The sequence below is a fragment of the Astatotilapia calliptera genome, chromosome 10, assembly GCF_900246225.1.
Source record: "Astatotilapia calliptera chromosome 10, fAstCal1.2, whole genome shotgun sequence".
Lineage (NCBI taxonomy): Eukaryota > Metazoa > Chordata > Actinopteri > Cichliformes > Cichlidae > Astatotilapia > Astatotilapia calliptera.
In genome coordinates this window covers 12,417,431-12,444,378 of record NC_039311.1, presented here as the reverse complement: position 1 = coordinate 12,444,378, position 26,948 = coordinate 12,417,431, and the positions used below count along the sequence as shown (strand labels likewise).

At 40.6% G+C, this 26,948-nt stretch overlaps 4 protein-coding genes across 7 annotated transcripts; 2 read left to right on the top strand and 2 right to left on the bottom strand.

Annotated features, from left to right (window-relative positions):
* Positions 1 to 100: 100 nt before the first annotated feature.
* On the bottom strand, positions 101 to 1,843 carry LOC113030924 (uncharacterized). The gene is made up of 6 exons (XM_026182733.1): positions 1,786 to 1,843; positions 1,654 to 1,706; positions 1,464 to 1,542; positions 747 to 1,243; positions 354 to 547; positions 101 to 245 (listed from the first exon to the last, which is right to left on the bottom strand). The coding sequence occupies exons 3-6, from the start codon at positions 1,507 to 1,509 to the stop codon at positions 101 to 103; spliced, it is 882 nt and encodes a 293-aa protein (XP_026038518.1). The 5' UTR covers positions 1,510 to 1,542; positions 1,654 to 1,706; positions 1,786 to 1,843.
* Positions 1,844 to 7,405: 5,562 nt separating this feature from the next.
* LOC113030290 (transmembrane 4 L6 family member 4-like) lies at positions 7,406 to 12,202 on the top strand. 2 transcript variants are annotated; one of them, XM_026181601.1, is made up of 4 exons: positions 7,406 to 7,742; positions 8,108 to 8,173; positions 11,526 to 11,665; positions 11,750 to 12,202. In XM_026181601.1, the coding sequence occupies exons 1-4, from the start codon at positions 7,566 to 7,568 to the stop codon at positions 11,946 to 11,948; spliced, it is 582 nt and encodes a 193-aa protein (XP_026037386.1). In that variant the 5' UTR covers positions 7,406 to 7,565; the 3' UTR covers positions 11,949 to 12,202. The 2 variants fall into 2 exon arrangements, with proteins under 2 accessions (XP_026037386.1, XP_026037387.1); XM_026181602.1 differs by lacking the exon at positions 8,108 to 8,173 and having other exon boundaries at positions 7,448 to 7,742.
* Positions 12,203 to 13,727: 1,525 nt separating this feature from the next.
* slc25a15b (solute carrier family 25 member 15b) lies at positions 13,728 to 18,500 on the bottom strand. Of its 2 annotated transcripts, none has more exons than XM_026183127.1 (7): positions 17,828 to 18,500; positions 16,415 to 16,505; positions 15,817 to 16,075; positions 15,590 to 15,727; positions 15,273 to 15,448; positions 14,277 to 14,435; positions 13,728 to 14,149 (listed from the first exon to the last, which is right to left on the bottom strand). In XM_026183127.1, exons 2-7 carry the CDS (start codon positions 16,467 to 16,469, stop codon positions 14,028 to 14,030), a joined length of 909 nt encoding a protein of 302 aa, XP_026038912.1. In that variant the 5' UTR covers positions 16,470 to 16,505; positions 17,828 to 18,500; the 3' UTR covers positions 13,728 to 14,027. The 2 variants fall into 2 exon arrangements, with proteins under 2 accessions (XP_026038912.1, XP_026038914.1); XM_026183129.1 differs by lacking the exon at positions 17,828 to 18,500 and adding an exon at positions 17,410 to 17,819.
* A 1,190-nt stretch (positions 18,501 to 19,690) lies between these two features.
* On the top strand, positions 19,691 to 25,870 carry LOC113031163 (uncharacterized). Of its 2 annotated transcripts, none has more exons than XM_026183100.1 (2): positions 19,691 to 21,675; positions 22,855 to 25,870. In XM_026183100.1, exons 1-2 carry the CDS (start codon positions 19,708 to 19,710, stop codon positions 25,387 to 25,389), a joined length of 4,503 nt encoding a protein of 1,500 aa, XP_026038885.1. In that variant the 5' UTR covers positions 19,691 to 19,707; the 3' UTR covers positions 25,390 to 25,870. The 2 variants fall into 2 exon arrangements, with proteins under 2 accessions (XP_026038885.1, XP_026038886.1); XM_026183101.1 differs by lacking the exon at positions 22,855 to 25,870 and having other exon boundaries at positions 19,691 to 21,106; positions 21,493 to 21,550.
* The last annotated feature ends 1,078 nt before the right edge of the window (positions 25,871 to 26,948 follow it).

Here is a 26,948-nt window from a genome sequence, read left to right as displayed (position 1 = left end):
TCATTTTTGCCAAATAGTTAACACAAACTTAGAACAACAATGAACACTTTTCAAGATTCTGATTTACAGAACAAACAAAAGTCACAAAAGGTTTCATTATTTAAGAGACAAGATAAAGTTTTTCACACAGGAATGAAATGACAGAATCCAGTGCAGCGGGGCCAAAGGTGTGTGTCAGCAAACTGAAGGTTGAGGAATCAGTCAGCTCATGTTTAAGATTGTGTTTGATTTTGAGAAGAGTCTGTCTGTTATTAGAAAGTAAGATTAACAATGTTACACCAATAACCCAAATACGGGGAAATGACAAATAATACCAAAAAAGATACAACTTTCATATTGTTTTACTAACTTACTTTGTCATATCAGCACTTGAATGGTCGATGCCTTTACAGACCATGTCTGTTGTGACATCGCAGGCCAATCTTCCGGCAAACCCGAGGGCTAGCTCCCCAGCCTCCTCTTCACTCAGAACACTAAACACTGTTACTTTAGTTTTGGCCTTCTTAGGCCTGTCAAGAATCATTGCGGGCAGTTTGGCTTTACGGCCCTAAAAAAGAAAAAGTGCAAACACCAAAAGAGCAGAGAGAGACACACACACGCGCACAAAGTTAAATGCTTTTGTTTACATGGTGTAATTGTGTATATGTTGCAGCAAATGCACAATTTCCAGCCACATTGTCACTTCATTGATACGAGTAACCTGGATTTATTTCAGGTGACATCAAAATCACGAAATGTATACCTACCCCAATCAAACCTCTGAAAACATGAACTGACATGTTCTCTGCGTTGATTCTGCGCTTGATCTCGTCTTCTGTTATTGTGTAGGTTTTCTTTTTTGAGCTTGGTACAGATAAGCGACCATGCACTCTGTAAACTGTACTAGTTCCTTCTGAATCAGTTTGGAATTCTGTATCTGCATCGATCCTGTCAACATCATCAGCAGCAGCATTATCTGTACTCAGACTTGTGCCGTATACTTCTGCTTCTTTTTCGTTGTCTTCAGTCTGTGTACCTTCATCTCTTTCAGTCTGTGTACCTTCATCTCTGACTGTCAGTCTTCCTATCTCACTGTTACTTGTCGATTTGCTGGAGATGTTCTCTCCCTTAGGAACTTTTCCTTTGTCATTCGCTGCCTGATGCTTTCCCTGATGACATTCTTCACTGGCTACTTCTATTGCTCCTCCTGTATAGCCACCCACTATGCTGCACAACTCCTTTCCCTCTGCTGTGCTGCACTGTGCTGTTACATAAAGAAGAATGATATAAACAGCACTATATCAATTTAATTGTGAAGAGAAATCCCCACAATACGACACAGTTATGTCTAAAATAGTTTTGTGTAAAAACTGGATCTTGAAACGTCCACTTTAATTACACAGTCCTGGTGTGCAAAGGCAAAATTACGAAAAAAATTTCACTTTAAACATTTTTGGACATTGTTTAGTTATATTGTGACTTACTCTCACAGAAGATACAGATGCCACAAACAGACTTTGAACAACGCATGTGCTTGTATGCACCACATTTCTGGCACTGCACCTGTGAATTAAAAAAAAGAAAAAAAAGAAGAAGAAATAAACAAACAAAAAACAAATGAACAAAGTCCATTAAATAAACAATCTATATGGCTAAGGACATGTCATAGTGTACCCGGTCTTTGGCTGCAATCACACACCAGCACTGACTGCACTTCCTAGTTCGATCTGCAAAATATAATTTGTTTAAGTACAAGTTACATTTTCCAATGTTAGAGAAAAAGAAGGCAGCTAATTTTATCTTTACCTATTTGAGGAAAATAAGTAGTGGCAAAGTCGGGACCTGAGCTTTGTGATTTCAGTGTTGTACTACTCCACTTGTGTTTTACCGTCAATGAGAGATTGGGCAAACTAATAATTGACGAAGAAGAAGAAAAAAAAAAAAAAAAAGAACAAAAAGAATTAGATTAACAAAGAAATGTTTGTTTGTTTTTAACCCCCCCACCCCACCCCCCGAGAAAAAAAACAAAAAACAGAGCAACCAAAGCAAAGCATTACTGCTGAAATGGTTCAATCTACAAAAAAAATTGAGATTTTACCATCCTGCCTCTAAGGCTTTAAAAACTGAATAGGCAAAAATGTAAACATTACTTATATAGGTTAAAGCTATAGTTTTCAGTACCATTATGACATGCACTCCACATGAGTTCCCATCCTGTTGATGTGGGTGGCTCACATGTGACAAGGTCCACTCTCCAGCGCAGCCTCTTGCTGAAGCAAATGAGCTGAGAGATCGCAGTTATTACAAATAAAAAGCATATAGAGAAATCAATAACCACGTTCGGTAATGATTTCAATTAAATTAAATATGTTATGTTAAATATGTTAATTAATTACCTCCAGTTTTTCAACACCGCACTTTTTCTGACCTCCGACTCGCCAAATGAATTCATATAGACTATGGTCCTCTTGGGTATATCACAAAACTGTTTTGTAAAAAGATGGATATGGTAGGCTTGGGCCTTGAGCTTTCCTAATGAGGGACACTGAAAAGTATCATGCACTAGAGAGAGTGCAAAATCTGTGCAACTTACAAACAAGGTCCAGTGGCTGCCGTTTTCCAGACAGGCTCCAATCAATTTCTCATACATCTGAAAGATGTTTTTCTGGAAATAAAAAGAATGTGACAAGTATGTTTTTCTGTCAAGAATGACACTGCAAAACTGCAAAAGCTTGTCAGGTGAGACTTGTAATTAATTCTGCAGATACACAAACATATAGAAAGTGTCATTTTTGGTTTACATTAATTAATTTCTATAGTGTGTACAAAACAAATCAAGACCACAGACTCAACACGCACCACTCAATTTTTGGTGTTCTTTATCAGTTGGCCAAGACAGAAATGTTTTAATCTGTGTGCATTGCTTTTGAACAAGTCTTTACACAGAAAAGGTTTCAGAAAGGTATTTTTCAGGTTCTTCTGACAAGGCTTCAATTTTGGAAAATGCTGTTTGTTTATAGTGGCAACTTATAAACCCTTTGTGATAAGAACATAGTTACCACAGTCCAAGTCATACCTTCAAAAAGTATGCACTTTGTGCTCTTGTGGACCCATCCAAAATTTTTCCAGTGATTTGGCTTGGTATTGGATAAATGTGAGGGAAATTCTATAAAAATAACATAAATACACCTATGTTTTCAAATACATTACAAAAAACGTAAACATGCTATGTCATTATGATCAAACAAGCTTTTCAACATACCTCACACTGCAAATAGATTAGGCCATCTATTACCTTATAAAACAAATAAATAAATACATATAAATAAAAACAGAACTAAGGAATACGATTCATTAAGTAAATTGTACAATAAAGTGTATTTAAAGCAGAATTTAACATTAGTTTTATGACAACATAAAAGGATTTTTATGTCAAGAGGTACCTCATCTGAAATGTTAGTCTGGTCAAACAGGGATTTCAAACTTGAAATACCAATAGAGTTTGGTCCAGCTACTCCCACAAGGTAATCTGTGAGAAAGCATATGCTGTAGTCAACAGATATCATTTTCTTTTTGCATGCTGCAACCATCATCCATTTCAGTCTTCTAGGAGCTTTGTCTGGTTGTAGTTCTTTTTTCTCCTCCTCCCTCATCTATTAATTAAATTATTTTCTGACCTTCCTAACTGTTTCCGACCTGTCTTCCCAATGTGATGTTTAAGCAATATATGTATGGTCAGAAGGGGGTGAAATTTTCATTGCAGTTGTACGTGTAACATTGCATGTGATAATAAAAGGCTTGATTGGTTGATTATTCAACATGAGTTGACATTTACCTGACATTGTGAAGGAGTCACAGTTTCTGTAAGGGTGTAAGAACATAACATGTGGATTTGTTACACTTCTTTTTCACAAGTTAATAACAATCAATAATTTTCATTCCATTATTTACAAGCTATCACACGATGTCCCTGGGACAACATTTACACGATGTCCCAGGGACAACATCTACACGATGTCCCAGGGACAACATCTACACGATGTCCCAGGGACAACATTTACACGATGTCCCAGGGACAACATTTACACGATGTCCCAGGGACAACATTTACACGATGTCCCAGGGACAACATCTACACGATGTCCCAGGGCAAATTCTACATGATGTCCCAGGGACAACATTTACACAATGTCCCAGGGACAACATTTACGCGATGTCCCTGGGACAACATTTACGCGATGTACCAGGACAAATTTGTAAATTTCTGGATTACTGTTAATCTCCATAGAATCAATTACTTATGTCCAGTTTCACAGCTATGGACCAGTTAATTATGTTTCCAGGTGATAGTTTGATTCATAGATTCAGCACACAACCATAAGTCTAGGCCTTTTAGTCCAGATTCTCTTCACTTATGTTTGTAAAATGATCAGGGAAGCTACTGCAATTTTGCCTGACCCAACCCCCGGGCCACGAAACACCCAAAAAGTTGGGGAACGCTGGTCTAGAGAACACTGGTTAGCTAATGCTGTTGTCAAGTAGCCTATCGCTAGCAAACAAACAGCAAGCCAAGTGAGGAACATATGTATAATGCTTACCGTTTATTAAAGGAAAGTATCCTAAATTGACTTCAAATTCGGCGGACAGGCAGCGGTTTTTCGCTTCTTCACTTGTATTTCGAAATACTCGAAGGCGGGTATTTCGAAGTCGCAAAGGAATGACGTCACAAGAAGGTGATTGGTCACTTGCAATGTTGAACCTGGAACAACATTAATTATGATGATGTGGGAACAATGCTGACACGAGGAAATCAGATCGTCCTGAATGAGGTTATGATCTGACCTACCAAGTGGGGGGAGGGAGGAGGAGCTGTATGCATCCTTGACGTTAGCATACAGTAAGTCTAAAGTTTTCTCTCCCCTGGTGGGACAGTCCACATATTGTTTGAATGTTGGTAGTGTATTGTCCAGTGATACATGGTTGAAGTCACCCGAGATCACAATAAAGGCACTCGGGTGCTGAGTCTGTAGCCGAGCTATGGCAGAGTGGATAGTGTCACATGCAGCTGTGGGGTTAGCAGAGGGGGGAACATAAACAGCCACCAAGATGACGTGAGAGAATTCCCTGGGTAAATAATACGGCCTGAGTCCAACAGCACACAGTTCAGTGTCCGGGCAACAAATCCTTTCTTTGATTGTTATGTTGGCAGGGTTACACCACCGGTTGTTAACTAAAACAGCAAGCCCACCTCCTTTACGCTTACCGCTAGCGATGCTGTCCCTGTCCGCCCGAACAGTGTGGAAGCCTTCCACGGAAGCATTCTCATCGGGAATGACCTGGTGCAGCCATGATTCGGTGAAACACATCAGGCTACACTCTCGGTATTCCCTCTGACTCCGTACCAGTGCTGAGAGCTCGTCGATTTTACTTGCCAACGATCGCACATTTCCCATCACGATAGACGGCAGACACGGTTTAAACCTCCTCCTCGCTTCGAGCCTCCGCTGTCTCACCGTCACCTTTTTTCTTCTCTTCTGTCCTTGACCTCTGCATCCCCGATGTGTTTTCCTCCAATTAGCACCTCCAAGTCCGAGACCGTGGTTCTCAGCCAGAAGAGAGTGGAGTGCCCACTCTGGGTCAGGGACCAGCTACTGGCCCAAGTGGAGGAGTTAGGAATCCCAGGGTGTTGTTCACAAGTGAACACAAGAATGACAGATGGATCGGGGCGGCGTTTACAGTGAGGAGAATGCTGTACTGATCTGTGTCCCCCTGGTTGAGAGGAGGTGGCTGTGGTGAGGGACGCCTGGACTTCTCTGCTGAAACTGCTGCCCCAGAGACCAAAACCCATATAAGTGACAGAAAATGGATGGATGACAAACACAACGTATCCACACAAATACCTCTGCCAACTGTCACTAACAGTGGAGGAGGGGTGATGATTTTTTTTTTGCTGCCACATGGACTTTGTCACCTTGCGATCATCAAGTCAGCCATTAACTAATAATGGATTGGATTTATATAGCACTTTTCAAGGCACCCAAAGCGCTTTACAATGCCACTATTCATTCACTCACTGGTGGAGGCAAGCTACGGTTGCGAGGTTCAGGGAACGCCATTGGCCCCTATCAGTAGGCGGTAGGATAAAGTGTCTTGCCCAAGGACACAATGACCAGGACAGTGAGCCCAGGGATCGAACCGGCAACCTTCCGGTTACAGATGCGCTTCCCAACCCCCTGAGCCACGGTCGTCCTCTGTATACCAAAGTATTCTAGAGTCAAACGTGAGGCCATCTGTCTGCCGGCTGAAACAGAGTCATGCAACAGGGCTATTATTCCAAGCATGCCAGCAAAAAAGAAAAAGAATTGAGGTGTTGGAAAAGTTATTAGCCTTAAAAAAGAGTTGTGCATAAATAAATGCCTGTACACATCAATAAGCTAAAGAAGAGTGGCTCCTCTTTACAATAATATTGTGAGAGACTGATAAAGTCATTTGGAAAATAACAGTTTTTCAGATTCCTGTAAAAAACTAGGGAATGCTTAGTTTTCTTAGCAGGTATGCAGTGTACCTGGTGTACTAATTGAAATTTACTGACAGAAACATCCAAACCGAGACACATCTATAGTTTGATGACATTGTAAAGCAGTGTAGTCGTTGTCTTCATTAGTTTTTTTATGATAAGTCATCAAAAGTAACACAGGGAGAAATCCTGTTTGCAGATGGGGACTTCATCACTTCACATACCAATATATTGTGCATTAATATGATTTTATGTATTTCTGATGCTTCTCTTCTGCTTTTAAAAAGAATAATCAGTCAAAATACAATCTAGGACACACAAACATTACTGTTCTTCAGGTGAGGGAGGTACTCCTGGGCTTATAATTACAACTTTTACAAGGGTTAAGTAGCCTGATTCACTCTATGTGTTGTTTGGAGGATTCTTTTTGGGCAGGAGGCGCTCTGCTTATTCTCTTTCATTTTAAATTTCAGCTCGCCAGAATGTTTGATGAGTGTTTAACCAAGCACAAAGTGACCGTGCCAGTGACATATTGATCTTTCTTCCACTTTGTGTGTTGCTATAGCAGCAGCAAAGCAAAGTCCAGCTGTGCTTTGATCATACAATACAGCATATCCCCAGGATGTCTTACACTGGTTTTAAATTTCTCTCTGACACTAATAATCTTGGCTGTTTTACATTCCAACAACATACAAGAAACACAGTTGTATTTAATCCTAAAACAGTCTTGGAGTCTCGTTAGTTGTGGCATCATTAGTACCACCATGTGTCACTAAGGTGACCAACAGAAATTAACAGAAATTTGGGGTTATCTTATCATGCCGACTCCAACTGTCGAACAGAGCAAGCATGAGTCAGACACACTTCCGCAGCCTGTCCCAGACCCTTTTTTCCTTTGCTATTGCCCTGTCACCACACCCCCCACACCCTAACCTCCCTCCCACTTATGAATTTATCTTCCCAGTATGAATCCCCAGTCACATTGGAGTGGAGCCTCTTTCTATAAAGGGCGATTAGCATCCGAGCTCAAACTTTGCTACCAAGTTAGTAACTTTCTCCATCTGCAGACATGTGCACTGGAAAATGTTCCCGCTGCATTGCTATTACTCTGTACCCACTAGTAGTCATATCTATCATCTGTAACATCGTGCTGTTCTTCCCTGATGGGAACGTCACCTATGACAAAGATGGACATATTACCGAGGAGGTGAAATACATGGGGGGACTCATTGGAGGGGGCGTACTGGTGAGTGGTCCTCTGTTTTTCAGTGTTTTACTAAAGGATAGAGCTGATTTCTTTTATGAAAATTTGGAGTCTCAGAAAAAAATACACACTTACATATACAGTCTAAAACTGTGTGCATATCTAAATTGAATCCATGTGTTTTCTGAGAATTAGTTTAGTGTTTAAAGATTTGTTTCAGTGTGTTTGACACTCGCATGAGAATCATCTAAACTGGGCGTGAGCAGGGTGCAAAAGTCAGAATTCACTGGTGCGAACTGTTTCTTAAAACATGAATGAAGGCTCATGTTTACATGTTTACAGAGTCTTTTATTCCACTAACGACAGACTGAATATTATGTCCTATCACCTCCTTTGTCCTTCTACAGGTGTTGCTACCAGCACTGTACATTCATTTAACTGGTAAAAAGGGTTGCTATGGAAATCGCTGTGGGGTGAGTCAGACATGAGCACAGTAAGATGCTTCAGGTTAGACAGGCTTGATTAAGTTTAATGATTAACACATTAAATGTAAAGCATCACTATGCATATACACACACATCTCGACTGAAAGGAGATTTGAATCCTGTAAATGTCAGAAAAAGTGTTTGGACTCCCAGTCTTACTGCAACTTATGAGGATCATTCCTGGGATTTGGTACTGTTTGAGTCATTGTGACTAAAATAATGTATTTTGTATAAAAATGAGTCGATGCTACGGCTGCACCAACTCATTTGTAATGAGCAATTTGAATAACTCGATCATAAAAACATGTTTCTAGCATCCAAAACAGGAGCGCTTTTTTTTTAATCGCCATAAAACCTCTACTGGGTCAATACAACTTTGTGGCACTGATGTAGGGCTGTTAGGTTGGATATTTAATTATTATTAACATTAATTATTAACATCTATACCATCATAACATCTTGTTTTAAACCACAGGGCAAACTTCACAATGCTGACATGCTCACTTTTGTTCAGAACAACCACCACACGCTCCTTTAAAGGCGTACAGACACAAACTCACTCATTCACTTAAACATTCAGATTTAAAAAAAAGGAAAGGCACAAAAATAAATACACATGAACATACACACACAAAATCTACTTCATCAGGCGATACAACACTGTCAGACCTTTTTTTTGCCAACTATTAATGTAAGAAAGCCTTTCAAGAAGACACATTATAGGTCATTTTACTTTATGGCCTAGTTTAAATTGTAAGTATACCTTATTTTACTTTACTATACTTGAGATCATTTATTTATTTTTGCATTAAGAAATGTTTTTCTTTACAAATTTCTTTAAAAAATTACATGTGAATACTATGGGAATGTTTAATTTTGTGAAATTGTATTTATTTAAATTATTAAAAATGTTGCAATTTCTAAAATGAGCAGTTCATTTTAAGATGCCTCTGTTTTCTCTTTTGAATATTTATTATTGCTCATTAATAAGACAAAAGTATTTCTTATCCAATTACAAAATTGATGGAATTATAGATAAAATATTCAATTGCTAAAATAACTGATTGCTGCAGCCCTTCTCAATACATATGTCTTAAAGCTTCTCTTACATTATTCACCCCCCTCTACCGCATAATACAATTATATGCATTTTTTTTACAATGATCACTGATGATTTTATTACAAGTATTCTAAAAAAGCCATGACCCGAATCATCTCTGTTCAAGTTCCGTTACCCATGAAAGTTAGAAAAGTCTTAAATAAGTTGACATTTTTCATTTCTGTTGCTTTGCCTTACTTATAATAATCTACACCCAATGTTGTTTTTTTCTTATTATAAATTATATTTTATCATTTTATATTTGTAATGCTGAAAATCTTAACAAGTTGTGTCTCTGAATTCCCTGCAGCCTCCCTTATGCATATGCAGATAATATGTTTATTTCATTTAAAGATTATTATATGTACACTTTTGGTACCAAACCCAGTAGTAATTGTCCATATACAACCTGTTTAAATGGAAAATAGCTGAAGTGAAAAGATACAATTTCACTTCATGAAAGTAAAAATGTTCTTTATTTTTGTCATTGCTAAGACTGTGCAAACAAATTAAAACTGCAAGTTCTCACTGGTTTGGTACAGGATATGTTACCTGTGTTTTTTTGTTTGTTTTTCAAAATTAACTAAATGAAATAAAACAATATTACAATTATTTCAATGGATTGTTAAATGGAGTAAATAGACAAAAAAGGAAAAATCAGAACACTGGACCAAATTTATTTTTATTATAAAAGATATTGATAGAAAGTACATCATATTTCAAAATACATAATGCCTTTTCTTTGATAATACTTTGTGTTAATAAACACACTCTTTAAATATATTTTCAGAGTAAAGTCATAGACATTTAAGCTCTCAGAAAATGTAAATATGACAGTGATTGTACATTTAAAACACTTATAGAGATGTGATATTTGACGCACATCGCGTGTGGAGAATTTAGACAAAATTGTTATATCATAATATCCTGAGGCTGACCAGTTTTCTAATATTTGAACAAGTCCAGTTTCAGCTGAGCTACTTTTTAGATGATCTTACTGTGTTGACACTGAATGGACTGATCCATGTAATTCAATTCAGTTTTATTTATATAGCACCAAATCACAACAACAGTCGCCTCAAGGCGTTTTATATTGTAAGACAGACCCTACAACAACACACACACAGAAAAACCCAACAGGGAAAAACTCCCTTTTAACAGGAAGAAACCTCTGGCAGAGCCAGGCTCAGGGAGGAGTGGCCATCTTCTGCGACTAGTTGAGAGATTTTAATATTATAATAAAGTAACAGATTTTATTAATAGATTTGAATAAAATCAAAACTTAAAGTAGTCCTGTTAATGAACCGTTGTTTCTAAAGTTAAGCTACGATTACACTGTGAAATGTGAGTCTGCTACAGAAATTAAAAAGGTGACCTAACACAGCACCAACCAGTAGCACCTGAGTTAGCTTGCTCTCTGGGTAATATTTACATTTAAGGGAAACAGTATTGTATTTTCTATATATTCATTTTGTTTTCTTTGCACATTAAAAACAAGTGAAAAGTGCAAGCATTTGTCATCTGCCTTGTTACAAGCTCTTTTTTTTTTTAGGTAATTTTGACTATATTGTTTTTAATCTGGATAGATTACAAGTGTAGCATTCATTTCATTAAAATTTTTAGCAATAAATATTAATTGAAAACGTTTTTGATCACTAGTTTTGTTCCGTTCACGAACATGGACATGTATTCAACTTGTTATGTATTTATATGATTACTATCACTGTGACCTGAAGGAGAGGTCAGAGGTCAAACATGAAATGTTTTAAATCTTTATACTGTATTTTCTATATGCTGACAATACACAGCACAATTGTAAGAATTGTGGTTTCTAAATTATAAAGCTTTCCCCCAATTTTCCGCCAATAAAACATCAATTCGACCTTGAAGACCTTAAAGCCAAATTTTAATGGATTGCTAACATGACCTGACGCTAGGTTTTATCAGAATTCATTTCGAACCTTTTAAGGTATCATGCTTACATACAGAGTGAAATAAACACTAGCAAAACAAACTCTGTGGAGGGAGTAACAGACCTGTTTTAGTATGTTTAGTTTGGCTTGTAGTTAATCTTGATGAATCTACAGTTTATGGGAAAAGCAAACACTGAAAGAAAAATGTCACCAGATGCTTAGTGAGCACCTACAACTACCCATTTTATTTATCAACAGGATGGAAAAAAATGTGTCTTTAAACTGTATCATGATTGCATTTGACCTTTATCATTTACTCTCTCTGCAGATGTTCTTATCAATTGCATTTGCTGGAGTGGGTGTTGCTGGAGGCCTGTACAGTATAATTGTTGCAGTACTTGGTTTGCAGAATGGGCCTCTCTGCAAAACCGGACTGGTCTGGACAACGCCTTTTAAAGAACTCACAGAGTAAAGCACAGGAGTGACTTCCTCGTGACACATTTCATACGTTTCTCAACTTTTAGTCATTTATAATTCTCCTCTCTTGCACAGTGACAGCCACTACCTGATGGACAAGACATTATGGAGCTTATGCACAGAGCCTAAGAACATTGTGGAGTTCAACCTTGGACTGTTCGGCACTCTGCTGGCCACAAGCTGCCTGCAGGTGATCCTCTGTGCCACACAGATGATCAACGGGCTCTTCGGCTGTCTGTGTGGAACCTGCAATAAGGAAGCTCAGATCGCCTAAAAAATTTATAAATTAAAAAAATAAAAAAGGTAAAAATGATTTACTTCTCAGATTTATGTAGAGACAATTCAGACTTCACCTCTTCTCTCTGGATTATTATGTGGTTATTTTTTTATGTATTCATTAATTCACATAATCTGAGAGTTTCTGACAGTTGATGGGCGCCCCCTGCTGGATGAATGACGATAAACTTCATGTCTGCATAAAACATTCTCTTTGAAGTTGCACCGTTTAATAAAATAACTTTTTATGTATTTAATGCTTCATATATTAACAGAAAACTTAAATATTAAAATGCACAACAATAATTTTAACAGTAGAAATGATTTACACCAATTAGATGGCCAGTTTTAGATAATCTGGTTTTAAAACGCTGCAGCTACAGTTATCATACTGCATTTTGTTGTGACGTTTGAATAATTGTGCTTTACAGTCAAAGTAATACAGTAATTACAGTCAAAGGAAAATAAAACAAATCTTACTTTTAATGTAAGCTGCATTAGTACAATAAATATCAGGTTTGATGTACAAACAGTTCTCCATCTTTTGTTAGCATTTCCAGGATAAAATATCTACACTTCTGAATAAAACTGAAGAGAACAGGATTGAGAATTCTGAACTGCAAACTCAGCATTGAAAGGGGAAAAACATGGGAAATGGCACATAAGCAGGCAAAGGTTACACAAGGAAAAAAAGATTAATGCTGGTTCTCAACATACTGAAGAATCACAGCACGGAGTGGAGTACGGTATGGCAACCATGACAAAGAAAAATCAGCCTATGATTTAAAACATATCGATGTTCCTTTTGAAAGCAGCAGAATTTATGAGCAGAACTACCCATACAGACAAACCCAGGTGAGATCCCAAATTAAGGTGTCCACATAGATGCCGATGATTCTATAATGAGTTAATAAAATTTAAAAATAGTTAATAAAATTTAATGAAATGGCATATGCCACTTTACTATCTTTAACACAGTCATATTAAGTTTTGCCCTAAATATAAACTCAAAACCTAAAGAAGCTGTTTATTCATGTCTCTGCACAACTTGAAGAGACAGGAATGTATTTGTGCCTTCAAGTAGTGCATGTGGAGTGGATAAGAGCCCCGAGCGTTGCTTGTATGACCACAGGGGGCTTTCACAACAACTCTCCTGTTTAACTGGGTAACCGATCCCATGTGAAAGAATCGTTACATGTGACGATGACCTTGTTGAGGTAGAGGTAAAATAATAAACGGAAGAGAAAACTGGCAGTTCCTTGTAAAGAGGTTGTTTGCTCAATACTGTGCTATACTTAGACATTTTATTAGGTACACCTTGCTAGTTCCTGCTAGTAAAATCCCAGCAGACCAGCAGTTTCTGAAATACTCCAACAACCCCACCGTGTTCACACTTACCAAAATCATGCGTCTTCTGATGCGCAGTTTGAACAATGAATGTGATTCGCTGGGCACGATCTGATATCGTCGCGTTTGTGTTGTTCCCAGATCATCGTACTAAATGTTGTTCCAGGATCAACATTGCAAGTGACCAATCAGAATGTTGTGACAGCTGTGACTTTTGCGACTTCGGGAAAAAAAACCCGCCGTAAAACAAAAAACTACTTAAACTGCGAGAAACCGCCTCTGTCCTCCGATCAACGGACCCTGACCCTTTAATAAACGGTAAGCAGAACTGATAGTCCTTGCAACATTGGAATTTCATGAATGCACAAATGGCTTGGCGCGCAAAACAATAACGTCACAACAATGTGATTGGTCACTTGCAATGTTGAACCTGGAACAACATTTTCATGATGATCTGGGAACAACACCAACACGACGACATCAGATCATCCGATTGGCTGGTTAATGAGCAGCAGAACAGGTGTACCTAACAAAGTGGCCGAAGCATTAAAAAACTAAAAATTCTTCTATGTAAGAACCAGAGTAATACTGTGATGCAAACGCTGCGTCAAAAGCGAGTTGCTTCAGTCTCACAGGAGATGGAGTGTGGCAGTTTTCAGAGCCCATGTATAAGGTCATATGGCTATAATATTTCGCCGTTTCTTCATTTGTGTTAAGGATGTGGACCGTTTTAGCTGTCAAACTGCCTCATCATGAGCTTCCGGCTGGCCTCGTAACCCAGAAACAGAGCTCCATTAGCGGGGAAGGTGCGGATCATGGTGGGGGTAAGACCAGAGTAGAGCGCCCTCACACCTAAACACAAGAAACAGCTGAGCTTACAGTGTGAAAACTGAAACTGCTGAAAGCTTTAGTCTTTTACACCAAGACTGCTTTTCTAAACATGTTATGGAAAATACTATAAAACCCTTCATGTGCTTACCTTCAGTGCGAGTGATGGTCATGAAGGTCTTGAAAAAGCCCGCCTGTTTTCCCGTCATAGACATGACTTGAATACGAGATTTGACGCAATCCATAGGGTAGACCACCAACCACAGACACGCCCCTCCAAAACCGCCGCTGAACACAATGGGAGCCACACCTCCAAAATACACAGCATGTTAAATATTAAAGTTCCTGACAGTACAATAAAAAAAACAGAATGCTTGCTTTGAAGGGCTGCCAGGAGAAAACGTGCTCAATCTAAAAAGATCATAGGTTATCAAAAATGCATCTGAATGAACTACGTCTGGACCAATAACCTGAGGAGACCAAAGTCGACCAACGTCATAACAACTGTCAAGCACGGTGGAGGAGGGGTGATGATTTGGGCTTAATATACCGCCACATGACCTAGGTAGGTTGCAGTCATTAAGTCAACCATTAACTCCTCTGTATATGAAAATATTACAGATTCAAATGTGAAGCAATCGAAACCGAGTCATGTAACAGGACCGTTTTTCCAAGCATGCCAGCAAATGTACGATAGAAAGCTGAAGAAGAAAAGGTTATTCCAGCAGCCACAGTCAAATGCATGCAGCCTACTCTGTTTGACTTGCAACACCTTTAACATGCATGCACCAAGCAAGTATGCAGTTTACATGGTGTACTAATGGAAATGTACTGACAGAAATATCCTAACAGAGACATATTTGTAGTTTGATGACATTGAAAGTAGGGTAGTAGTTAGCTTCATCACTTCCGTCAATATATCGAAGGTGACATAGGCAGAAATCCCGTTCACAGATGTGGACTGTATTAAAATTTTCTTCACTTCACAAGTCAAATATAAGCACATTATATTATAAGAAGTAACATTTAATAACATATGTAAGTTAATAAAGTATATCATTTGTGTCTACTCTTTTTTCACTTTATTTAACATCCACATTTGACCAGAACACCTTTTAATAACATAGGGAAACATTTACAGCAGTACCTATGTCATCCTTGCCACATTTCATGTAGTCTGCAAAAGTTGTGCGGCAGAGTTCGTAGGCACCGAAGAAGCAGAAGTAACCGGGGACCTCTCTGGCTATAGTGGTGGTCAGACCCTGGAAGAAGCCCAGTGGTCCCTCATTCCTTATGATGAATCTCACCACCGACCACACAGTGCTTCAGACAGAGCAGAGGGAACGGTTGCTCAGTACACGAGACACTAAAATAGCGTTTTAGTAGATGAATATTTAAAAACAACTGCTCATTAACAAACTGCGCTTGAGAAACACCCGCCCTACTGTTAGGCTATTTACTTACTTCTGGCTACTGGCAATCTTGCCTGATGATGCCATTTCATGCATGGCTTGTAGTCGGCACTTGACAAGCTCAGTGGGGCAGAGCACTAGCGATGAGAAGATGGACGCTACTGAGCCAGCACAGGCTTTCTGCACGTCACTAACAAAGACAGAAAGACCAGCAGGCGGTTAGAGATCAGACACACACAAACCCAGGGCAGGCTTTGTGCTAACATAAAGAACAGCTACCTCAGCACAGCCTTGCTGTGCAGGCCGGCTGTGAAGCGGATGACCTGCTGACAGAAGCCGTAACTCATGAAGAGCACAGCGTTCTCAGCGATATTGGCCATCAGCGCCGGACTAGTGCCCTGGTAGAGCCCACGCAGGCCCACTTGTTTGTAGGTAGACATGAAGCAGTGGATGAAACCGCGGTACAGCTTAGGAAAGGTCTGCATTTTGACCTTTACTGTGTCTAGAGGCTGCCCGCTGAAGACGCACGCAGCTCCCCCTGGGGAGGACGAAAGTACAAAAACAGTAAATAACAGATGTGAACCGGCACATACAGAGAGTTGCTACAGGAAAGGCAAACTTTTCACAAAAGCCAACCAATATGTGCCGTGAAGAGATTAGTATCATAGCGGGCTCGGGCGAGAAACAGAAACACTGAAACAAATGAGCCAGAAAAACATAGGAGTCATCAAAACATCCTTCAGTCTGACATAGGTGGTGAGGTTTTGTCAGCACTAAAAAGCAACAGGATTACTTCATAGACATTAAAGAGTGCATGTGCACATGTTTATGTTGGCTACTGTAGAAAGAGTTTTAAGTGACAGGCTACTGCATTTACCTGTGGCTCCTGCAGAGAGATCAATGATGGCCTGGACTACTGGATGTGGAGCCATGGTAGTTCAGAAAAGGTCTCCCCTCCTCTCAGCTACCTGGGAAAAAACAGAAACCTATAAATGGTGTGTTTTAGTAAAAAATATAATCAGTTCATTGTTCATTGTTCCCCTCACACTGTAATTATGTGTGGATTAGATCCCCCAGAGAGAAAGAGCAGCTGGGTTCATTACTACTACACTAAATTAGTTGCAATTTCAACCAGAACTGCTCAAAATGTGAAAATAAATAAAATGTGAAGACGCTGGTAGATCTTTCTATGAGCTTGCATGTTAAAAATAGGGCACACATGATCCGATTTTGCACTTTGGGGTGTAAAATAAAACTTACATCTGAAAGTTTTATCTACACCTGGGACATAAAACAATGCAAAGTGAAAGAAATATTCAGTTTGTCTGTAGACTGTTAGACGATATCAAGCAGTAAAATAAAGCCCATAATTGCACAACTGTAAACTTCAGTGCTACATAGGCATTCCTTTTCTAAATTCCAAATGATCTTCTTCTCCACGCTGTGTGCATGTACTTTATCCCTCCTTCACTACGTCCACGAGTTTCCTCTAAGGTCTTCTTTCCTTCCCGCTTGGTTACTCTATATTCAACATCCTTCAGCTGGCATGTCCTTGGAACACATCCAAATCATTTCAACCTTGTCCTACTAACTTTATTTAATTTCCTTCTATAATTTGATGACTAGAAGTATTATCCACGAAGGAAATTGTTGACCACTAGAATCAATGACCAGAAAAGTCAAGGTTAGATTAGCTTGGTTGGTTTGCCACGGTTCACTGGCACCAAAAGTGTCCTGCTTGGGTTGCAGCTCTCTTACAGCACTGCCATCTCTTGTGCATTTGAGTTGTGTGCTTGTTCAACAAAACCATTACGTTTGAATTAAGAAAAGCGCAAAAAAGTGGATCCTGTGGAGAGGAAAAGCAGACTTTACCTGCGGTTTACCAAAAGCAAGTTCAGTCCTGTCTTTTAAGCCTTGTGTGGTCTTGATGCGTGCCAATCTAAAACCTCAGAGCGCATTTATAACTAAATGGGTGGTCACAGCTGCCCTCTCTGCTACTAAACTATTCCCACTTGTAAGGACACGGTGGTGACCCTTCCCCAGCTGATGAAACATGGCTCCAACGTTACTGTCATTGGCCTTTCTCAGCTCACACGTCACCAGCAGAGGCTGGTAAATGTTATTTTTGTGGCATAAATTAAACATCTGTTTTCCCCGCTTCTTTAAAACAAAATGACACATGTATGCTGTATGCCACGGGTAGAGCCAAAAGTCCAACAGGTATGAGAGATAACTTAGGTTGTTAACATCAATAAAATCCAACACGCTGAAATTATCAAAAGAAACTTACTGCTTTGATGTTCTTACAGCGTGGGTTCACTCTGAGAGCTGAACAGATAGACGGAATACGGTAATTTCAGAATACAAACATTACTGGAGAGCTTCGAGGTAAACTTTGTAGGAGAGGTTAACTTGGGAGTCTATGTGTCAGACATACGCTAATTCAGGGAGCTGCTAACCAAAGCTAACATCATGCTAATTTACTCCAACAGGCCGCCGTTCAACGTTGATCTTATTGCTATCTCATTTGCAGCGCCTGTCCTCACTGTCTGCACTATGATCAATGCATTGCCCATCAACGATCCTGGGAGGTGATGAGGAGAGTACAGAGGTTGCGTCATTGGAGGAGAAAATGAAAAGTTGAGAGCGCCCTCTCTGCTCTAAATTCCAGGGACGAAACTTGCCGTCACCCAACGACTCTGCTCAGAAAATTAGCAGTCTTACTAAGCAGAATTTGCAAATGCTGTAATGTAATTGGACTTTTTTTAAAATTACATTGTAGATTTACATGGTTATTATATAGTCGTAAATGTTAAATAGATGTCAAGATGCAGAAGCCGTCAGCGACACTTAGTGGTCCTCTTAGTTTTCTCGGGATCTTTGACACGGAGCCGCATGGCACAAGAAGAACCGGTAAAGCTTCCGGTTCACATGCTTTCGTGTTTTTCAAAATAAACTTAAACACCCCATCGAGTTGCTGAGTATTAAAGAAATAGTTTTTTGGTTTTATTTCTGTATATGATGAAATCATTTTTGTATTATTATTTTTGTATACGAAAATATTAAAACATCCATCATTTCTCCGTATTTTTCTTCCAGTGAGCCAGAGTTTCTTGTATTTTTGGAATGGTTCTTGAGCAACACTTCACCAGGCTTTCTCAAGGTCTGTCAAAGTTTTGTTTTCAAGCAAAAGCAATAAGGGATAAACCAGTGTTGTGTAACAGCCAACTTAGGAAAGAACTGATTTTAATTTGTTTCTTTAGGTACTTGCAGACTGTCATTGAAACTTATCATTTGTTCTCCTTTCAGATAGACAGACAGACAGATAGATAGACAGATAGATAGACAGATAGATAGACAGATAGATAGACAGATAGATAGACAGATAGATAGACAGATAGATAATCTGTGACAACATGTCCAATGGAGTGATTAATTAAAATTTCAATATGAAGGAGGTCATGAGAGGAGTACAACAGTACTACCATCTGGGAAATGTCTCACCGGCAACACCTTGATTCTCCAGCTTAATAATGACTCCAAACACAATGCCAATGAAGGAAAAGTATACCTGGATAGAAAAATACAATAACACAAAATCAGTCACTATCGGTCAGTCAGCCATACCAAATATTGACTTGCAAGCTTGATAGAATTGTGCAAACTCTCATACTGCATTTCCACGTTGTTGTAGAGCCCCACCTTTTAGCACATCCCAGCACACCCACTCACTTCACCAGATGCACCTTGTTTAGTTCTCTCACCTTTGATTGGGTGTGGTGCTTGTCCTTGATTGCACTCACCTGTCACACATTATATGTCACACAGTATATAAGGACTGCATTCACTTTTGGCTCACTCTTTCCGCACTTCCACACGGGGCGGCAGCTGAGGTGAGGTTCTGTTTGGGTTTTTATTTTATGTAATGTTAAGGTAATGAGTAACTTGAATCTCTGTTTTCTTTCAGCATTGGCAGTCCATGTGTGTCTTTGTTTCCTTCCTTCTTTGCCTTATTTATTTGAGAATAAAAGGAGAACACTGAGAATAATTCTGAATTAGATGGCTGCTTTTTCTTATTCTAACCGGATGAGCCCATGATGCTGATTGCTTCAGCCCTGAACCTTCCTCCCTTCAAAACATGGTCCTCCGAGCCGGAGAGGTATTAGCATCATGGATACACAGCAGCCATCTAGAAGATCCAGTTGTGATAGTAGACCTCCTGCCTACCTGGAACAGTATGAAGTTCAGTACCCTGGAGCTAGAAGAGCTACATGTGAGACAGAGAGCCAAACTGAATGCCAGCACAGTGATAAAGACACACATGGGCTGCAGGATCCTGTCGGAGAGTCAGACAGACCACCAGAGACATCCCTTGTTCCTTTACCCACCACCCAAGATGAGGTCATGAGGGAACTCCTAACGACCATGAGGGAGATTAAGCAATTTATGGTTCAATCATCTCCTTCCCATTCTCGTAGCTCCAGATCTTCAATTCGCACAGTCTCATCTGATGGAATCAAAGCTTCTGTATGCAGTTTACGAGCCAGTCCTCAAACACATCAACAACATGAGCAGCTCCCAGTGATTGATACAGTAACCTGTCAATCACCCTTCCAGCCCCCGCAGATTAGCCGTCAGTCTGGCTTAGTTACAGCTGCCAGCCCTCCTTTACCTAATTCAACAATACTAGATGCTGCTATCCCTTCAACTGGTTTGCCTAGACCAGTCCTTGCTACAGAAGATGAGACTCCCTTTGATTTCCTGGCCTTATCACGGCAGGATCCCGACCAGATCTCATGTGTTCAACCTGCTGTTCCTTTAGCTGAAGACCCTGTTCAACCTCTCATTCGCATATCTGACCACAAGCATTGCCCTCCTCTAGAGCAGCAACCAGCTACATCCAATACCTCATATGAACAGAAACCTTTGATATCTGGTACTGCTAGCTCGGGTCACTCCTCTAGCACGAGAACACATGTATATAAGCTTGAAGGTCCTTCATTTCCAGACCTTAGTAGAGAAGACGAAATGCAATACAGGATGTTACGGATGGCCCTTACAAACCTTCTTGATCCTCATGAGACAGAGCACTTCAAATATCACGTCCTTCTTGATCACCTCAAAGTAGACCAAGCTAAACGATTAGCTCTTGCCTTTTCCTACGCTCCTGACCCATACACTCAAGCCATCAAAGCCCTTGATGAGCGTTATGGGCAACCAAGACAGCTGGCATTGAAAGAGCTAAAGAATATACTGGAACTGCCTCCTATCAGAGCAGGTGATGGTCAGAGCCTTGATAATTTTGCTCTTCGAGTACAGGCTTTAGTTGGGTTGCTTAGCACTATGGGAGAACAAGGACGTGCAGAACTAGACTGTGGCTCCCATGTCGATCGCTTGTTAGTGAAGTTGCCTGCAGAGCATTTCAGTCGCTTCAAACGGCATATTTACAGGGAACAGGGAGAAATGACGTATACCTTGCCTTTGTTCTCATCCTGGTTGCAAATGGAATGCAGGTGTCAACCAAAGAAGGCCAGTCCTGTTCCATCCTTCAACCAGACACGACCTGCCCGTAAGTACGCTTCTCCACTTACAACAATATTACATGAAGCAAATACATCTGATGATTCTGTACATGCAACACAGCCGATCATGACAACTAAGGCTACATGTGCATATTGCTGCTCACTAGAACATCACATTAGTAAGTGTCCTGGGTTTATTCAGAAGACAAAGGATGAGAAAACAAACTGGATAAAAGTAAACAAACGGTGTTGGCGTTGTGCTAGGAATCATCAGGCCGCAAAGTGTGACCTGAAGAAAGCATGTGCCACCTGTATGGGACTACATCTCCAGATCCTATGCGATGTAAATAAGAGATCTAAAACTGACACTCATCCTGTAGTGAGGACGCTATACTTTGATAGACCTAGTGATTGTCCTAGTGTCCTTTTAAAGGTCGTGAAAGTGCTCCTGCGAAATGGCAAAAGAACCCTTGAAACATATGCAGTACTTGACGATGGCTCCCAGCGTACCATTCTTCTGACATCAGCTGCACAGCATCTCAACCTAACTGGGGAAGCAGAGAGATTATCACTTAGAACGGTCCGTCAAGAAGTTGAAACTATTCATGGTTCTCCCGTAAGTTTCAAAATCTCACCCATCGCACACCCAGAGAAAACCTACACAATTACTAATGCCTTCACTGCAAATCACCTAGCACTTTCAGACCACACCTACCCTGTATCATCTCTCCAACGGAGATACAAGCATCTTCAAGGTATCCCATTACCCATTATTAATAAAGCAGCGCCACTCCTGCTCATAGGCTCAGATCATACTCACCTCATCACGCCTACTGCTCCATTGAGACAGGGACCATATGGGTCTCCTGCAGGAGTTAAAACCCAATTAGGATGGACACTTCAAGGCCCGATCACAGATTTTCATCCCCAGAGCAGTACAGAGCACGTGCAGTGTTTGTTCACATCTCTCAGTTCATCTGCAGATGTACTGCGTTATCATGTTGAGAAGCTATGGCAACTAGACACTTTACCTGAATACAGTGAGAAATCTGTGATCCGATCAAAGCAAGATCAACTGGCACTGGAACTCCTTGAACAGGCCACAAAAAGGGTTGAGATCAATGGTGTTAATCGCTACGCCACTCCTCTTCTTTGGATGGCAAACTTTCCTCCTTTGAATGTCCCTCCAAATGTAGTCATGTCTAGACTCCGCAACACTGAGGCTCGGTTAGCTAAAGATCCTGGCAAAGCCATGTCTTACAAGGATCAGATTTTGAAATTGGAGCAAGCAGGCTATATAGTCAAACTTAGCCCAGAGGAGATGCACAATAGCAAAGAAACCTGGTATATCCCTCATCATATGACAAGTCACAACAATAAAGATCGCATAGTCTTTGACTGCTCTTTCACATTTCAAGGTCAGTGTCTCAATAAGTACCTATTGCCAGGACCAATCCTAGGCCCAACACTTCTTGGTGTTTTGTTGCGTTTTAGGCAACATTCAGTAGCAATAAGTGGCGACATCAAAGGCATGTTTCACCAAGTCCGTCTTCTGCCTCCTGATAAACCACTCCTCCGATTCCTGTGGCGTGACATAAGATAAGATAACTCTTTATTATACATGAACAAAGCAGCTCCCCCTTCAGTGTATGAGTGGCAGGTACTCCCCTTTGGTACGACCTGCAGCCCTTGTTGTGCAATCTATGCACTGCAGAAACATGTGAAGGAATATCAATCTGACAAAGATGTGCAGTCTTCAGTAATGCAGTGTTTCTATGTTGATAACTGCTTGCAGAGTTTTCCATCAGCAGAGTTAGCTCGAACACTCCTAGACAAATTAAGAAACCATCTATCAGAAGGAGGCTTCGACCTTCGCCAGTGGGCCAGCAATAATCCTGTTGTGATTAGCCATCTACCATCTGAGGTAAGAACGGCAAGTAATGAACTTTGCCTGACTGAAGACAAGCCATCTGGCCCACATGAACGCACATTAGGATTATTGTGGAATTGTGAGACTGATTTGTTTGCCTATAAATACAGAACTCTAGCCTCACACCCCACCACAATGCGTCGTATCTATGCAGTACTTGCTCGTCTGTATGACCCATTAGGCTACTTACTCCCATTCACAACACGCGCCAAAACCTTGGTGCAAGAGCTATGGAGAAAAGAGAGAGATTGGGACGACCCTTCCCTTCCACACAACCTCTTAGAGGCATGGAAGTCCTGGGAAGAAGAACTTTGTTATCTCCCACAAATTGCCATCCCACGTTGCTATACTTCTAAGGAAATGGATGTTTCTACCACAGTTCGAGACATTCATATCTTCTGTGACGCTTCAGAGCGAGCATATGGTGCTGTCGCATATTTGAGATCAGATGATCTTGAAGGCCATGTAGAACTGAGTTTCTTGTTAGCTCGCTCACGTGTTGCTCCTAAACGGCATTTAACAATACCCAGACTGGAGCTATGCGCAGCCCTACTAGGCGCACGCCTCTGTGAGCTCATACAAACAGAACTCACCTTACCAGTCAGGACTACCACCCTTTGGTCTGACTCGACAACTGTACTTCACTGGCTTCAGTCAGATTCCTGCCGTTTCAAGGTATTCGTAGGAGCCAGAGTCTCAGAAATTCAAAACCTCACAAACAGTCAAGACTGGAGATACATCAATTCAGCCACAAATCCTGCTGATGATGTTACGAGAGGTAAATCCCTGAAAGAGTTCCTTAGCCCAAACAGGTGGACTGAGGGTCCCTCGTTTCTGCATGAACCTCCAAATAACTGGCCCACAGTTACAAATCTCCATCCTGATGATGATCAGACTGAGTTAAAGAAATCCTACTTTTTTGGTATTGTCAGTATACCCTCCCATACATACACACCCAGCTTCAGAACGTATCAAGAGCTATTGGATTTCACGGCTCATTCACTCTCCAACCAAAAGGGTAACATTCCTTCTGCAGCTGATTATCAAACAGCAGAACAAGAAATCCTTCGTCAGGCACAACTGGACAGTTTCGGTGAAGATTTAGCCCGTTTACAGTCAGACAAACCCCTCTCATCTGACAGCCGTCTATTGTGTTTGTCACCAGTGTTGTGCAGGAATTCTGGACTTATCCATGTTGGAAGCCGACTACGGCAAAGCCCAGACTTGGAATTGAATGTCATTCACCCAATAGTACTTGATCCTGCTCATCCAGTGACCAAACTGATCATACAAAATTATGATGACAAATTGCATCATGCTGGTTCAGAAAGACTTTTTGCTGAACTACGTCGGAAATTCTGGATTCTCAGAGGAAGGGAAGCCATACGCAGGCATCGGTATAGCTGCGTCGCATGTCAGAAATGGAGAGCACAGCCCATCATTCCAAAAATGTCAGACTTGCCTGCTGCTCGTCTTAGGTTATTCAAACCACCTTTCTACTCCACAGGAATAGACTGCTTTGGACCATACAAGGTCAAGACAGGCCGCAGATCGGAGAAAAGGTGGGGAATAATATTCAAATGTCTCACCACTCGGTGTATACATCTTGACCTCCTAAACAGTATGGATACAGACTCCTTCCTCATGGCCCTCCAACGATTCATTTCTCGACGAGGAACACCCCTGGAAATTATATGTGATCAAGGAACTAACTTCAAAGGAGGAGATAAGGAACTACGGGCAGCTTTTAACAACCTTGCTCCGACTCTACAGCCGGTCCTGATGACTAAAAGAATCCATTTCAAATTCAATCCCCCGCATGCACCCCATTTCGGTGGAGCCTGGGAGAGGGAGATACGTTCTGTGAAGAATGCTCTGAAGAGAACCATTGGTGCACAGATGGTCACTGAAGAGGTCTTAAGAACAGTCCTAATTGAGATTGAAGGCATTCTTAACTCGAAACCCCTAGGCTATGTATCCTCAGACATTGCGGACATTGACCCCGTAACCCCAAACCTTCTCCTTATGGGCCGACATGATTCATCACTCCCCCTGGTATCCTATTCTGATTCTGACCTCCTAGGCCGACGACGATGGCGACATGCACAAATATTGGCAGATCACTTCTGGCGACACTTCATAAGAGACTATCTACCATCCCTCCAAAGAAGACCCAAATGGCAGAAGGAAAAACCAGATCTCACATTGAACTCTGTCGTCATGATTATGGATTCACACCTTCCACGAGCCCTTTGGCCTGTAGGAAGAGTGACGCGCTTGCTGAAAAGCCCAGATGACCACATCAGAACTGTGGAGGTCTTAGTACAGGATAAAACCTATATCTGCCCTGTCTCCTGTCTGATCCCCCTGCCCTCGCTTCCTGACGAAGACAGATCCTGATCATATCAACATATTTCTCACTAGAAATATGGGGGCGGCTGTTGTAGAGACCCACCTTTTAGCACATCCCAGCACACCCACTCACTTCACCAGATGCACCTTGTTTAGTTCTCTCACCTTTGATTGGGTGTGGTGCTTGTCCTTGATTGCACTCACCTGTCACACATTATATGTCACACAGTATATAAGGACTGCATTCACTTTTGGCTCACTCTTTCCGCACTTCCACACGGGGCGGCAGGTGAGGTTCTGTTTGGGTTTTTATTTTATGTAATGTTAAGGTAATGAGTAACTTGAATCTCTGTTTTCTTTCAGCATTGGCAGTCCATGTGTGTCTTTGTTTCCTTCCTTCTTTGCCTTATTTATTTGAGAATAAAAGGAGAACACTGAGAATAATTCTGAATTAGATGGCTGCTTTTTCTTATTCTAACCGGATGAGCCCATGATGCTGATTGCTTCAGCCCTGAACCTTCCTTCCTTCAAAACACACGTGTTTCAATGTGTCAATAAGTCGCTGGTAACTATTGTACCTATTGTAACGCTGCCCCATTTTCCTAGCAAAATATAAAGAAATGAATGGTGTACTTTTATACACAGAATTTTATATTTGTGGGGAAAAATCTTTAAAATCAGCACGACTGATTATTATTCCATGGACTCTGCTACAAGTGGTGGTTTTTCCATTCTCATCAAACAACACATTTGCAGCCTTGTGTCCTTCCTTAGCCACTGGCAGTCAGATCTTGAAATAGAGTTAATACAAAGTCCTCAGACAAGATATCATTTACTTTAACACTGGCTTTAACAGCCTATGAGTAACAAGCATGCAGATGAAGTAGGTAAGTTACCTCCTCTCACTGTGCACACCAGATCCCAAATGGTCACAGCATCCTTTAAATGAAGTTACATAACCCAAGATAGCGGTGTATCAAAGTAACAACCAGAAGAGAGAATTTGTTTTATTTCACGATGAATAGGCTAACTTTTGCACTTTTGCTTGTTACTCAGCCTTCCAAACTCCAACTAGAAGTCACTGTACACTTTTGTTTTGCAAGTGAGAAATAAATCTCCCACACCATGTTAGAGATTCAGAAAACCATCTAGCAGAGAAAAACACTTTTGGCTACAAAAGAATCGTACAGAAAATCAGAACAAAGAATGTCTCAGAACACTGTGTTCTCAATCACAGCTGCTCTCGCAGATCTGGGCTCTTAACTCTATAATTGCCTTATGCCTGTTGTATCATTAGAGGAGTCCCATCCCTTCCCCAAGCATAACATTACAAAGTCTCCATTAAACACAAGCTTGCAATGAATTGTATTGTTTAAACCTCATCTATAGCTCAGGGGTTGAAGTGGGCCGGCACACCTTCAATTGATGAGCATTGAAGTCTGATAAGCAGATTAATGCTGATGAAGTATTACTAACGAATTAGCTCATTTGTCGTATGCTGCAGCCTGGCGTTGTTTTCTTTCTTTTTTTTCAAACAGCTGGACAAACAGGACGAGTATGGACTAATATGTATATTTAGCTCTCAGCAACACTTTGTGACAAACATT

Excerpts from the sequence above, each read along its gene's own strand:
- LOC113030924 (XM_026182733.1), bottom strand. The coding sequence starts at position 1,509 with ATGCGTTGTTCAAAGTCTGTTTGTGGCATCTGTATCTTCTGTGAGA. Across the intron at positions 548-746 it reads TTTTCAGAGGTTTGATTGGG|GGCCGTAAAGCCAAACTGCC; the intron begins GTAGGTATACAT and ends TTTCTTTTTTAG. Across the intron at positions 246-353 it reads TCAAGTGCTGATATGACAAA|ACAGACTCTTCTCAAAATCA; the intron begins GTAAGTTAGTAA and ends TTCTAATAACAG.
- LOC113031163 (XM_026183100.1), top strand. The coding sequence starts at position 19,708 with ATGGATACACAGCAGCCATCTAGAAGATCCAGTTGTGATAGTAGACCT. Across the intron at positions 21,676-22,854 it reads AAACTATTCATGGTTCTCCC|AGTTTTCCATCAGCAGAGTT; the intron begins GTAAGTTTCAAA and ends AACTGCTTGCAG.
- LOC113030290 (XM_026181601.1), top strand. The coding sequence starts at position 7,566 with ATGTGCACTGGAAAATGTTCCCGCTGCATTGCTATTACTCTGTACCCA. Across the intron at positions 8,174-11,525 it reads GCTATGGAAATCGCTGTGGG|ATGTTCTTATCAATTGCATT; the intron begins GTGAGTCAGACA and ends CTCTCTCTGCAG. Across the intron at positions 11,666-11,749 it reads CCTTTTAAAGAACTCACAGA|TGACAGCCACTACCTGATGG; the intron begins GTAAAGCACAGG and ends TCTCTTGCACAG.
- slc25a15b (XM_026183127.1), bottom strand. The coding sequence starts at position 16,469 with ATGGCTCCACATCCAGTAGTCCAGGCCATCATTGATCTCTCTGCAGGA. Across the intron at positions 15,728-15,816 it reads CACAGCAAGGCTGTGCTGAG|TGACGTGCAGAAAGCCTGTG; the intron begins GTAGCTGTTCTT and ends TGTCTTTGTTAG. Across the intron at positions 15,449-15,589 it reads AAGATTGCCAGTAGCCAGAA|CACTGTGTGGTCGGTGGTGA; the intron begins GTAAGTAAATAG and ends CTCTGTCTGAAG.